General features: G+C 36.6%; 1 protein-coding gene across 1 annotated transcript in view; it reads right to left on the reverse strand.

Moving 5' to 3' along the window:
* Positions 1–15,579, reverse strand: part of PROS1 (protein S) — a 73,191-nt gene that overhangs the window by 44,804 nt on the left and 12,808 nt on the right. The window contains exon 2 of the mRNA XM_045851813.1: positions 2,467–2,624. Coding sequence (XP_045707769.1) covers positions 2,467–2,624 — 158 coding nt within the window. The remainder of the gene's footprint in view (positions 1–2,466; positions 2,625–15,579) is intronic.

The raw sequence follows: 15,579 nt of genomic DNA on the forward strand, positions 1-15,579 counted from the left end.
ACCCCAAATCTAAAGATACAAATAAATTACATATAAATGTCATTTCCACATTATAAGATTTTTTCTATAGTAAAATATACCAGGAGTAGATAACTAGTAACTTTAAGCTAATAAGATTCTTAGGCTTAAGGCAATATTGATCAATTAAATCATGCTTCAAAAGCTTCTAATCTGAAAACAGGTTCTATTGGAGCTATTAAATGTAATCATATACATCCCCTTTTGTAAATCCTGTATTTTTCCCATAATGATTAGATACCCATTTGACACATTTCATGCCATGCTGATTACACACAGCAGATTAAATGTTGAATAACACTGGACATTATCTTTTAGCATCATAGATAAAAGTAATACCTTTTGTACTAATTGGTTAAGTATGCAAAGTTTGTCTGTAAATCAGTACTTTGGAATAAGAATGTACTTTACCAGAGAGAGAAAAAAGTTAAAAATGATTTCTAATGGTAAAGTTCTCAATGGTTCACAAAAGCCTTCTTAAGCCATAATGTATCTAATGTGTAACATTACTAGCACAAGAACACCTCACGAGAAACCAGTGTTTCTACACAAAACATTAAGTACAAAACATAACTTCATCCAGTACACAAAGTCCTCACTGTTTCCTCCTCTCACATATAAACCTATACAACATTTACCTACTAATTTATAAGGATGGAATCTCCCACCAAGTATTTCAGACAGTGGTGTTACCTTATACAGAACAAAGGTCAGGAGGATAAGCAGCAATGAATGGATTCAAAAGATTATGTGATGGGTGAAAGGAATAGATCAGGGATAATAAGGAGGTAAACAGCAGGGTAAAGATTGGGAATGTGGACTAGAGGATTAGGGATGTGGGGCAGCATACAAGTGAGAAGCAATAAAAAATTTTTTTCTTTTTTATTTCCCCCATTTCTTCCTTTCTCTGTCATAGCTTTCTCTTCTGTCAATGAGACTGATGTCAGAATGAGTGGAGAAGAAGCACACTTCTGAATTTCCCTTCTAAACTATCTTTCCTCCTCTCCATTATCATCTTCAACCTCACTCCTCATTTGCTACTCATATGCTACAGTATAAGAACATATCTACAGTGTTGGAAATGCAGACTCAAGTATTTCTTGCGATATAATATGATATCTCAGACAATGTGTACTTGCTTTAAAATGTTCAAGCAAAACACAACAAAATTAGAATGAGTAAAGTAGAAAACAGGCAAAACAATCATGGCAGATTGTTGATCATTGCTGAAGTGAGAGAAACGTGTGCTGGGGTTTATCATATTGTTCTTTCACTTTGGTATATTTAAATTTCTATAATAAAACTAAATGTGTATGCACACATGTGTGTACAAGTACCTATTTTCTACAAAGTAAGAATACTCTGTATATTGTGTAAAATAAAATATTTTTGTCTTGCTGATTGTTTATCCAAAATAGCAACAAAATTGAGAGAAACATTTTGATTCAATGCCAGAAAATATTAAAACTGAATCTTTGGGCATCTACTAGGGTAAGTGGAGGTAAAAGAATTGAAGAGAACACAAGTTACTACTGTCTCTGACAAGTTCTCCAACTACAGAGATGGTTCTTGATCATTATCTCTCAATTATGGCTCCCAAGAGCCATAACAGAGGTAAAGGAAGTACTTTGTGTACATTTTCACCCTCGTTTCCCTTTGATTATATAGTTCATCTCAGAAAAAAATATATGAGGTACCCGTAAAGGTTATCAAACTTGAATACTTAGAGGCACTATTTACACTCCTGCCACCCACAGGATATGTCAGAGAATACCTGCCCCCAGGAAACAAGAGGACTAAAGATAAGGTCATATTTCTGTATGATATTTAGGGATGCTTATGACTAGATTTTTCTAAACTAACTTGGAAACTTTTATACACTAAGATACAAATTCTAAGCCCAGGAATGCCTGAACACATAAAATGGCTCAGGAAATTTCCCAAGGGTTTATAGAATAAATTATAATATACTCAGGGAACACAGTGTTGAATGAATTCTTTAGTAAGCATTCACTGAGTACCTATTATGTACCAAGCTTTATGTTTAAAGGCTTGTTAAAAAGGCAATGAAGGCATTTAATGAAGTATAATGATAACGATGCAATCACATACTCATGCATGCACACACACACACGTTATACTTGAAGTGTCTTCCCCCTCACCCAACACTCTCAAATTCTGGTTGGATGAAAGTATACAAACCATGAGGTCAATAACTGAATTATACTTTGGTCAAAGCACATTGCTTTTAGCAATAATGTCTTCCTAACTAGTCCACTTTCCTTTGAAGGTACTTCTTTCTGAAATGCTTAAGTGGTTACATGTGAAACATGATATATGCCAATCATTAACTATACAAAGGAAAACAATGGAACACAGACTCAAGCTGGAAATGTTCTGTTGTTTCTATGCTTGGGTAAGCTAACATTAATTTTCATGAGTTCTTACCGTTTCAGGGTTATTTTCAAAGATCTCCCTGGCTTCTTCTTTATTGCACAGTTCTTCGATACACTCTCTTTCAAGATTACCCTGGTGGGTTTCTTCAGCCCAAGCGTTTGCACGGCGTTTCCTAACCAGAACTTGTGAAGCATGTTGCTTTGACAAAACTGAAGAAAAACAATAAGTTCATATAAATAAATCTTTCATTTCTCCAGGTAAAATATACTATTGTATTAAACAATGAGAATTAAAATCATTTCATTCTTTTAAATTGTATGACATTTAAAATCAGTATGGTTGAACTGAGAAAAAATGCAGATACATAACATTTTCATTAACAACTCAATGAGCAAGTTTGGTATACAGCTACAGTGCTTTTAATAATCTACACAAATTATTCAAGTTCCTGCTGGAGGTCACACGTAACAGACAATACTTACTGTTTACCTTATGAACTACATTGGCAATAGCACCATGCTGAAATGACTATGTGAAAAACCATAGCCATCCCATCTTTAAAGCTACTTTCTTAATTTTAGTGGAGAACTTACATGATCACTGAGGCAGGATTATAATTCAATCAGCTATTTAAAATACACTTGATAGGCTAACACACTTAATTATTCATACCAACAGGAAAATAAAAATTCATGATAAAAACAAGTCCAAACAGAAGGCTCTTGAATCCACATGGACTAATTCTATCATGCCCTTTACAACCTTCTTCATCCTCTAATGAAAGACATTTCAATCCTATCAGAAATGCCCCCATTTCTTGGCTCTCCTTGACATAGTTGTCTATATTCATAGTCCCCGTATCCTCTCCTTCCATCCTTTCACACATACACACACACACACACCAATCAGGCTTTTGTCTGTGACTCCACCATGCTGCTTGAATTCTAATGGTTAATCATCAGTCATCATTTTACCTGACCTACCAGCAGTATTTGACAGCAGTGATTATTGCTTCCTAAGTACAATAGTTTAACCAGACTAACAGGTCATCAGGCATTCTTCATTATTCTTATATCTCATTGCCCAGGCCCTAGTCATCTCTTCCTTCTACTGACTTCTAAATATTGGTTACTTTGGGTTTCATGGCTGTATCCTAATATACTGTATCCTCAGCTCAAGGCTCCCTCCTCACTTCAGATCATATGTCCAGTTGACTATTGGACTTCCCCACCTGGGTGACCAAAAAAATCTCAAATATGGCATCATAACAGTGAAATTCTAATTACCGCACTCTATCTGACTGGCTCCATTTGAAACCTCTCAGTTGATAGTAACTTCTAGGAGCTTAGGCCAAAAAACTTTAAATAATCTTTCATTCCTTCCCCACCCGCAATGCCACTGACATTCCAATTCTACATCATCACAAAATCCTCTCGGGTTTCTCTTCCAGATTTATAGAAAATATGACCACTTCTCACCACCTCAACTGTTTTTATTGATGTAACTGTTTTCATTTTAAAACTTCCAGTTAAAATTAATAAAATATTTTCTTTAATCAACTATGAGTCGAATTTTAAAAATCAGGCAATCCTATACGGCACTTGAGTATGTGAAGAACGTAAGTTTTTACAAAGTTATTGATAATTTGGGGAATTTAACTAATTAACTAATATTATTTATTATTGTGACAAACCAGTATGTATGTATGAGTTTGTCCACCTTTTTAAAAAAGATGATTAATGGGGTGGGGGAGTGGAGGGGGGAAAAATGCACACAACTCTAAATGAACAACGATAAAGTAATTTAATAATAAATAAATAAATAAATAAAAAGATGATTAATATAATTGAAAATGGCTAATGTATAACTTTTTATTTGGTACTATAATACTTATTTTATTATTTTACTTTAAAATATATTTAATGGGATATGTAGGACTTCTGGCCAAGATGGAGGCATAGGTAGATATGTTTCACTTCCTCGCACAACCAAAAGAGGTATAACAACCAATTTAACAACAAAACAACCAGAACTTCCAGAAAATCTAACTGTATGGACAGTTAGATTTACAATCAAGGAGTTAAAAAAGAAAGATTCACCCAAACTGGCAGGAGGGCAGAAACAGGCACCTGGGGTGGTGACACATGGCAAGGTGGTGGCTGAAGGATGGGCAGTCCCACATTCATTTGCAGATAAACCGGGAGGAACAACTGGGAAGTGAGACAGATTGCACAAACCTGGGTTCCAGTGCAGGGAAATAAAGCCTCAAACCTCTGGCTGTAAAAAACTGTAGGAGTTACAGCAACAAGAGAAACTTCCAGTCTCACAGGAGAGTCCATTGGAAGGGCCCACAGGGCTCGTACCCTGTGGACATACACAAGACCACCCAACCTAATATCAGCACTGGAAGGGCCCAATTCACTTGTGGATAGTGGGGGAAGTGGCTGAAAGTGGGGAAAAAGCCAAGCAAATGGCATTTTTCCCTCTGACCCTTCCCCAGCATACAGTGCCACAAGGCAGCGAGGTGGGTTGCCCCTCCCTAGCAAATACCTAAGGCTCCACCCTTTACAATGTAACAGGTGTGCCAAGACAAATAAATATCCCCAAATGAAAAAAACAGATCAAAACTCCAGGAAAAAAACTAAGCAACGAGAAGATAGCCAACCTATCAGATGCAGAGTTCAAAACACTGGTAATCAGGATGATCACAGAGATGACTGAATATGGCTGCAAAATAAAAGAAATGAAGGCTACACAAAGTAAAAGTAAAAAAATATATGCAGGGAACCAACAGTGAAGGGAAGGAAACTGGGACTCAAATCAATGATTTGGAAGAAAAGGAAGAAATAAACATTCAACTGGAACAGAATGAAGAAACAAGAATTCAAAAAAATGAGAAGAGGCTTAGGAACCTCTGGGACAATTTCAAGCACTCCAACATCCAAATCACAGGGGTTCCAGAAGGAGAAGAGGAAGAGCAAGAAATTGAAAACTTATTTGAACAAATAATGAAGGAAAACTTCCCCAACCTGGTGAAGGAAATACTTACAGGAAGTCCAGGAAGCCCAGAGAGACCCAAAGGAGATAGTTCCCAAGGAGGAACACACCAAGGCACATCACCATTAAGTTACCCAAGGTTAAAGATAAAGAGAGAATCTTAAAAGCAGTAAGAGGAAAGGAGAGCATTCCCACAAAGGAGTGCCCATAAGACTATCAGCCGATTTCTCAAAAGAAACCTTGCAGGCAAGAATGGGTGGAAAGAAGTATTTGAAGTCATGGACCTAGATCCAAGATGACTCTATCCAGCAGAGTTATCATTTGGAATGGAAGGTCAGATAAAGTGCTTCCCAGATAAGGTCAAGTTAAAGGAGCTTATCATCACCAATCCCTTACTATATGAAATGTTAAAGGAAGTTATCTAAGAAAAAGAAGATCAAAACTATGAACAGCAAAATGACAACAAACTCACAACTACCAACAATGGAACCTAAAAAACAAAAACAAATAACAAACTAAGCAAAGAAGCAGAATAGGAACAGATTCACAGAAATAGAGATCACATGGAAGGTTATCAGAGGAGAGGGAAAGGGGAGAAAATCGAGAAAAAGGTACAGGGAATAAGAAGCATAATTTGTAGGTATCAAATAGTCAGAGGGAGGTTAAGAATAGTATGGGAAATGGAGAAGCCAAAGAACTTACATGTATGACCCATGGACATAAACTTAGGTGGGGGGAAAGCTGGAGGGAGGGGTGTGCAGGGCAGAGAGGGATAAAGGGAAGAAAAAATGAGACAATAGTTAGTGGCATAATCAATAAAATATACTTAAAAATAAAGTAAAACATATTTAATGGCATCATATAAAGAATATGTAAGAAAAAACAGAAGGGAAAGAAAAACATTTTAATAGGTGGGTAACAACAAAAAATGACACAGCAAAATTCAACATCAAGCAACAGATTGGAAAGAAATATTTGTATCATACAGAATAGAAAAAATTATATCCACAAGTTATGAGCAACTTTTTGGGGGGGGGGGGGAAGCAATCGGAGGTTTGAGGATGATGGCTGAATAGGTGGAAGCCAAGTCCACTTGCTCTTGCCTCAAACTCTGATTTTTAGCTTATTTTCCAACAATTAACCTGAACAATCAACAGAATCTTAGCTTATATGAAATTCTGAAGCCAAGGAGTACAGAAGATGCTTTGTTCCATCCATTAGGGTGATTTTATAACTTGAAGGGGAAATATCCAGTGCAAAAGGCAGCAGCAAAGAGACAAGACAGAAACAGCCACTTCGGAGCTCCCTCCCATTTCAGAGCAGGGAGTCTTAGTCCCACACAGGGATCCCCAACCCTGACTGGGAAAGACTTGGGGGGATATATGGAGTCTGGGAGACCCAGGCTACACACACACACACACACACACACACACACACAGCAACCAGCATATCCATAAGTGTAGGGCCAACCTGGAGAGCTCCAGATAGGGAGACAATCTCCTAAAATGAGCAGGTTGCTGCACCTGGGCCTGTCAGGGGCCCCTGAAGGCTGCAGCCAGCTGTGACCTTGAGAGACATTTTGCTTTTTGGGGAGGCCGTATGCAAGAGAAACAAACAGTGACTCAGTGCTGTGGTGCGGGTACTGCACAGAGACTTTTTAAAAGGAACTGAAATGTGGCTCGGCAAGGACCCCACACGCAGGAAAGAGGCCAGTCTGAAAGTGCTGTTGTGGAGAGAAATCTAGCAGAATGGAAAAAGTGCCTCTCCTTGACTGTTCTGAATTTCTCTCTGCTGCACCAAGCTATGCTGGATCTATGGATTCTTTCCCATTGAGACTGCAGAGAAATCAGAAATTGGTACAACACAGGGAGGAGGCAAGAAGGGAGATCTTGCTGAGTGGACCAAGAAAACTGTCTCAAGTCTGTGAACAGTGCCCTGCCTCCCCGCTCCCGCCCCAGCACAAGCTAACACTGCTGCTGCTTTTGTGACTGTGAAGAACCTTATGGAACAGGAAAATTGCTTTTTGACCCGTTCTGAAGTTTTCTCAGCTGCGCCAAGCCATGCTGGATCTCCAGGTCCATTCCCACTGAGTCTAGCAGGGCAGAGAGATCAGAAAGTTGCACATCAAGTAGTTTGCTGTGCTATGCTCAGCTCAGCTTGCAAGCTAGCTGGGGGCTGGGCTGTATAGAAAGTTCTGTACTATGTCTCCTGCAAAGGCTGTGGGCTGGGGTTAGGCAAGAGGTGAGCACTTGAAATTATCTGCAGCCAGGCAGACCCCCTACAGAGTATAAATCTCTGGGAGGTGTGGGAGGGGAAGGATGTACCCCCCCCCCTTTTACAAGGTTGTAGACATGACAAACAATGGGGAAATCCTGTATAACTGTCCTGCCAGGTTCAAGATCCCCCTGCTGGGTGCATTTGCACAGGGGAAAGAGACAGAAACTCCAAAATGGGCCATTGTGAACTTTTATCAGCTGTGTGAGCCACGCTTGTTCTTTGGATCCTATCCCATTGAAAGCACCTGGGCAGAAAGATCAGATATTGGTGCAACAGGGGGTTGTCTGGGTCACACCCAGATCAACTCACAAGAAAACCAGGGACTATGCAGAACAGATCATTCTGGACTGTGTTTCCTGCAAAGGTAGTGGGATGGAAATTGAGCAGCCAGGCAAGCACCCTTGTAAAGTACTCCTCTTTCTTACCCCATTTTGCCTTCTTCCTTCCCTTTCTTATTTTCATTTAAAATTTTATCTTTCTACTTTCTTTGACCTTTTGTGGTGATTCTTTGTTTTTATTCCTTGCTCTTATTATTTCTCCTCCCTCTATGCTCTCACAATAATTTTTCTTTTCTTTAGCATCTCATATTTTTTCTTATAATATTCTTATTTTCTTTCCACCTTTATTAACCTTTCCTAACTTGTCATTCATATTGCAGTTGTTGCTGGGGATATACTGCTTGTGTGGATTTTGTTCTGTGTTGTTTTGTTCTGTCAGCAGCTGTATAACAGTATACAAACATAGTGGGAGTTCAGACTCTAAGTCAGTCACCTGGAGAAGGAACCCACCAATGAATGGACCAACAAATATCAAAACCCAAATACAACAGGAGAGCCCATACAAACTACATAAAAGGCATCCCTAGAGATCTGGAAATGCCTGGAGATCAAGGAGACTGCACCACTGAGTCCCACTGGTCTCCTATCACATAAGACCACCCCACAAAGATAGGGAGACAAATCAGACCAATCTAATTCATAGAAACAAAGAGTCAGCTAATATGGGGAGACAAAGAAACAGCCCCAATCAAAAGGAAAGAAGGAATCCAAAGAAAAAGAGCTAACTGAAAATGAAACAAGCAATTCATTAGAGGGTTCGAAGTAATGGTTATAAGGATGCTCAAAGAACCAAGTGAGAACTACAAGGAACTTTATGGGAACTATGAGGAGCTTAGCGGGGACTACATCAGCATAAAAAAGGTCATAGAAACTCTGAATAAGAACCTGGTGGAAATGAAAAATACAATATCTGAAATGATGAATACACTAGAAGGAAGTAAAAGTAGGTTAGATGAAACAGAAAACCGAACCAATGAGTTGGAAGACAACATACAAAAAAAAAAACACCCAGTCAGAGCAACAAAACAAAACAAAACAAAAAAAGACTTAAAGATAATGAGGATAGTTTCAGGGACAACATGAAACATAAAAATATTAGCATCATGGGGATACCAGAAAAAGAAAAAAGGGAGCCAAGGATAGAAAAGTTGTTTAAAAAAATGACAGAAAACTTCCCTAACCTGGTGAAGGAAAAAGTTATGCAACTTCAGGAAACACAGAGACTCCCAACAAAGATGAACCCAAGGAGGCCCACTCCAAGACACATCACAATTAAAAGTGGAAATACTTAAAGACAAAGAGAGAATCTTGAAGGGAGTAAGGATGAAACAGCTAGTAACATACAAGAAAGCTGCAAAAAGGTTAGCTAATTTCTCAACAGAAACACTATAAGCCAGAAGAGACTGGCACAAAATATTCCAAGTAATAAAAAACAAGGACCTGCAACCAAGACTGCTCTACTCAGCAAGGCTCTCATTAAAAATAGAAGGCAAAAAAAAAAAGAGCTTCTCAGATTCAAAAAAAAGAGCTAAAGGAATACATCTCCACCAAACAGAATTGCCAGAGATACTAAAGGGACTACTTCAATAAGATGAAGAAAAACAAACAAATGCACATGCATCATTTTCAAAGACAGTCCACATGGTAGGACACAAAATGAGCTTCAACAAATTCAAGAAAATTGAAATAGTATCAGGCATCTTCTCGAATCAAAATGACTTAAAACTAGACACCAACCTCAAGAAAAAAACATAAAAACATTCAAATACATGGAACTTGAATAGAATGTTATTAAATAATGACTACGTTAACAAAGATTTCAAGGAAGATATCAAAATGTTTCTGGAAAAAAATAAAAATGAATACACAACAACCCAAAACTATCAGATACAGAGAAAGTTGTCCTGAGAGGTAAGTTCATAGCACTAGAGTCCTACTTATAGAAAACAGAAAAATCTCAAATAAACAACCTAACCCTACATCTAAAAAAACTAGAGGAGGAACAACAAACAAAGCCCAGAATGTGTAGTAGAAAGAATGAAATAACCAAGACCAGAGCAGAATTAAATGACATAGAAACTAAAAAAAAATCAATTCAAAGGATCATGAATCCAGGAGCTGGTTCTTTAAAAAGGTAAACTAAATTAAAAAACCTTTAGCCAGACTCATCAAGAAAAAGAGAGAGCCCTGGCTGGTGTGGCTCAGTGGATTGAGCACTGGCCTGCAAACCAAAGGGCCACTAGTTTGATTCCCAGTCAGGGCACATGTCTGGGTTCCAAACCAGATCCCCAGTAAGGGGTACATGAGAGGCAGTCACACACTGATGTTTCTCTCCCACCTTTCCCTTCTGTCTATTGTGTTCTAAAATTTTTTTTTAAATTTTTTTTAAAAATAAAAGAGAGAGGGCACCCAAATGAATAAAATCAGCAATGAAATGAGAGTGGAGAGGTAACCACTGTTACCACAGAAATACCAAGGATTGTAAAAATTACTATGAACAACTATACACCAAGATATTGCACAACCTGGGTGAAGTGGATTAATTTCTAGAAACATAAAAGAAGCAAAAAACCTTAATAGACTAATAACAACTGGGGAAATTGAAGCAGTGGCTTCACAGGTGAATTTCACTAAATATTCAAAGAAGAGCTAATACTTATTCTTCTCAAAACCATTCCAAAAATTCAAGAAGAGGAAAGACTTCCAAACTGTTTTTATGAGGCCAGTATTATCCTAATTCCAAAACTAGGTAAAGACACAACAGAGAAAGAAAATAACAGGCCAATATCTCTGATGAACATATTGCTAAAAATCCTTAACAAAATATTAGCAAACCAGATCCAGCAATACATTACAAAATCATACACCGTGATCAAGTGGGGTTCATCCCAGGGATGCAAAGATGGTACAATCTTTGCAAATCAATAAACATGATACAACACATAAACAAAATGAAAGACAAAAAAAATCACACCAATAAATGCTGAAAAAGCATTTAATAAAATCCAGCATCCATTTATGATAAAAACACTCAGCGAAGTGGGAACAGAGGGAACATACCTCAACATAATGAAGGACATATATGAAAAACCTACTGCCAATATCATACTCTATGCGACAACTAAAAGCATTTCCCTTAAAGTCAGGAATAAGACAAGGCTCTCCACTTCCACCACTCTTATTCAACATAGTACTAGAAGTCCTAGACACAGTGATCAGACAAAAAGAAGAAATAAAAGGCATCCAAATTGAAAAGCAGGAAGTAAAACTGTCACTATTTGCAGATGACATGATAATGCACATACAAAATCCTACAGACTCCACTAAAACACTATTTGACCTACTAAGTGAATTCAGCAAAATAGTGTGTACAAAGTAAATATTCAGATATTGATGACATTTTTTGTACACCAAAAGTGAATTATCAGAAAAAGGAACTAAGAAAAAGTCCCATTTACTTACTACAGCAACAACAACAAAAAGAAGCACCTAGGAATAAATTTAACAAGGAGGTAAAAGACCTGTACTCAGAAAACTATAGAATACTAAAGAAACAAATTGAGGAAGATACAAATATATGAAAATATATACTGTGTCCATGGATTGGAAGAGTTAACATCATTAAAATATCCATACTACCCAAAGCAATCTAGAGATTTAGTGCCATTCTTATTAACATACCAATGGCATATTTCACAGATCTAGAATAAATATTTCCAAAATGTATATGGAACCAAAAATGACTCCAAATAACCTCAGCAATGTTGAGAAAGAAGAACAAAACTGAAAGGATTACAATACCTGATATCAAACTATACTATAGGACCACTGTAATCAAAACAGTCTGGTACTGGCATAAGAATAGGCAGAGAGATCAATGGCACAGAAATAGAGACCCCAGGAATGAACCCATGCTTCCATGGTCAATTAATATTTGAGAAAGAAATTCTGTTGGGAGAACTGGACTGATATATGCAATAAAATGAAACTAGACCACCAATTTATACCATACACCAGAGTCAACTCAAAATGGATAAAAGACAAATATAAGTCATAATGCCATAAATATCCTACCAAAATACACACACAGTAAAATTTCAGATCTCTCATATAGTAATATTTTTGCCGATATATCTTCTAGGACATGGGAAATAAAGGAAAAATAAACAAATGGGACTACATCAAGTTAAAAAGCTTCTGCACAGCTAAAGTAATCATCATCAAAATGAACCGACTGTATGGGATAACATATTTGCCAATGATACATGGGACAATGGTTTAATCTCTAAAATATATAAAGAACTTGTCCTGGCTAGCGTAGCTCAGTGGATTGAGCGTGGGCTGCGAACCAAAGCATCGCAGGTTCAATTCCTAGTCAGGGCACATGCCTGGGTTGCAGGCCAGGTCCCCAGTGGGGGCCACGTGAGAGGCAACCACACAATGATGTTTCTCTCTCTTTCTCCCTCCCTCCCCCTCTCTAAAAAATTAATAAACAAAATCTTAAAAAAGAACTCACATGACTCAACACCAGAAGGACAGACAATCCAATCAAAAAATGGACAAAAGACCTGAATGGACACTTTTCCAAGGAGGATATACAGATGGCCTATAGGTATATGAAAATATGTTCAACATCACTAGCTATCGAAGATTCAAATTAAAACCACAAGGGGATCACCTCACACCTACCAAAACGGCTATCATTAATAAATCAATAAATAACAAGTGCTGGAGAGGTTGTAGAGAAAAGGGAACCCCAGTGCACTATCGATATGAATGCAGACTGGTGCAGCCACTGTGGAAAGCAGTATGGAGATACCTCACAAAATTAAAAATGGAACTGCCTTTTGACCCAGAGATCCCACTGCTAGGAATACACCTTAAGAAGCCTGAAACGCCAATTCAAAAAAATTTATGCACCCCTATGTTGACAGCAGCATTACATAATGGTAGAGAAACATTATGTAATGTTAGAAACAGCTTAAGTGCCCATCAGTAGATGAGTGGATTAAAATCTGTGATACATTTACACAATGGAATATTAAGCAGCAGAAAGAAAGAAGGAATTCGTATCTTTTGTGACAGCATGGAAGAAACTGGAGACTATTATGTTAAGTGAAATAAACTAGTCAGTGAAAAACAAATAACATATCATTTCACTTACAAGAGGAATCTAATTAACAAAATAATCTAATGGGCAAAATAGAAACAGAGGCATAGAATCATGGAAAGGATTGAGAGGGGAGGATGGAGGTGAGAACTGCTTGAAAGAAGGTAAAGGGGTTGGTTAATGTACACATTTGAAGGATCCATGGCCATGGACAATGGTGTGGGGAATGACTATGGAAGTGGGGAGTGGAGGGGGACAAAAGGGGAAAAAACTGCGACAACTGTAATAGTATGAACAAAAATAAAATAAAATATTAAAAAATAATTAAAAATTTTTTAAAAAGCAATAACAAGCCAGTCCATACAGGATTATGTGCTAGATTAAATTAAAAAAAAAACACATTTAAATAGTATACATGAAACATAAATAAAACAGTATAAATAGTCATATAAACATAAGTACAGAGAATATTGGCAATAAACATATGAAAAGATTTTCAATACAAAATAAAAAAACAATTATATTTGCCTATTGAATTTGCAAAAATTTAAAAGACTGATAATATCACGTATTAGTGAGGAATACAGGAAACAAGTATTCTTTTACATTGGTGGTAAACAGAAACTGGAAATCATTATTAGAAGGTAAACTGGTAGTACCTGAAAATTTAAAGCACATATACTCTTCAACTCAACAATTCTGCTTCTAAGTATGTCCTACAGATATGCATTTATGCTAGAAAAGGAAATGCATAGAATGTTTGTTAAATCACTGCAATATCAACAAAGAAAAAACAACCTCAATAACTATTAATCAGAGAATAGGAAAAAAGAAAAGGTCTGAAATACATCTATACAAGCAGCTATTAAAAAGAAGACACTTTTGCACTGAGGATCTCCAAGACATATTAAGTTAAAAAATGCAAATTGTGGACTGCCAGAACTATAGTATACTCCTATATATATCAGCCAAACTTGTAGAGATGTAAATACTATGTAGACAAATAGAGAGAAAAGAATAAACACACTTCAACTACTTACTGCAATTATACTTGAAAAAAAAATAGACAATATAAAGTTTTGACTTTGTTATTTTATGTATGAACATAGCAAAGTTTTTAACAAAAATTTTCACAGCACAAATATAACCTACAAGAAAAATTTTAAATCCTCATTTTAACCACAAATGGGTCTTTCACTAGGAAAATAACAAAATAATATAAATAACTTAGTTTATTTTTCTCTTATTTCTCTTATTACCTGATAATTAACAAGAAATAAATACTCAAGTTGACAATAAAGGAAAGAAGAAAAGCAAAAGAACTAATTAACCAATAATCACCATAAGTATTGGTTAAATAATTAAACATCTTTCAAAGGCTGTTTAATTGTTCTTAAACGGTCTTTGAAAAGACAGGGTTCTCAATCCTATCTTTCAAAGGTTAAAAGGACTCCTACTTTCTTTCTCTTATTTGCCAAAACAGAAATTTAAATATTATAAGTAACTAAATAAGTAAGGTACTTGGGTTATATTTTTAAATCTATCTCTTATCATCTTTACTACTACTCATTAAGATAAAGATTAAATCAAGCCTATGAGTCTAAAACTGCTATTCTGTGAGTATGCTACCTGCTAAGTATATTACTGACTGGCAAATGGCAGCCCTATGAACAATGAAAAAGTCTGACATGGACAGTTATGTCATTTATTTAAAGTAGGCTAAAGTATGCTATTTTATAATACATATAGCAAAAACTTGTCCTTTCTGAACTTGGAAGAAAATACATGAGTGTCTTTCAAAATGAATTCACTGATTCAATAACAAAAAAAAAAAAAAGCCAAGGTCAAATACATTTAGGAAACAAACCAACAAACTATAAACATCACTCTTTGGCATTTCTTCCTTACACAATATTGGTATTTAAGAATATTGCCTACCCTACAAGGGTCTCCACTACAGGACACAGGCCAGGTATAACAACATATTATATTCACGTTTGTGAAAAAAGAAGTTTTCAACTGTCCAGAGAGAACTAATGTGGTTTAAAGGAATGTCCATATAAGTTTAGAAAACTAGAAGGAAACATAATAACCTCCATTATTTCAGAGATGATGCAACTCAGGTGAAGAGCATGCAAGACATTTGACATTTGCCTCACATCATAAAGCTGATAAATAGCAAACGTACGACTCGGATCACAGACATCCCAGGGCTGCGAACTGTGACCAACACTACCATTTGCTGCTTCTCAGACGAGCAGAAGTCTCTGTGTCAACTGATGAAAGGAATATTTAAAAGGAAAATTATTACACATTTGACCTAAAGGATAATGAAGCTAACAATAAAAAACTAACTTTGTCTAAATAAATTTTGTCTAAGTTTGAATGTTTGTTTTATTTCATCCAGGTATAACCCAGTAATGCTTCAAATTGGCATAATAT

This window comes from Phyllostomus hastatus, unplaced genomic scaffold, assembly GCF_019186645.2.
Source record: "Phyllostomus hastatus isolate PE091 unplaced genomic scaffold, TTU_PhHast_1.1 phas_contig_86, whole genome shotgun sequence".
Lineage (NCBI taxonomy): Eukaryota > Metazoa > Chordata > Mammalia > Chiroptera > Phyllostomidae > Phyllostomus > Phyllostomus hastatus.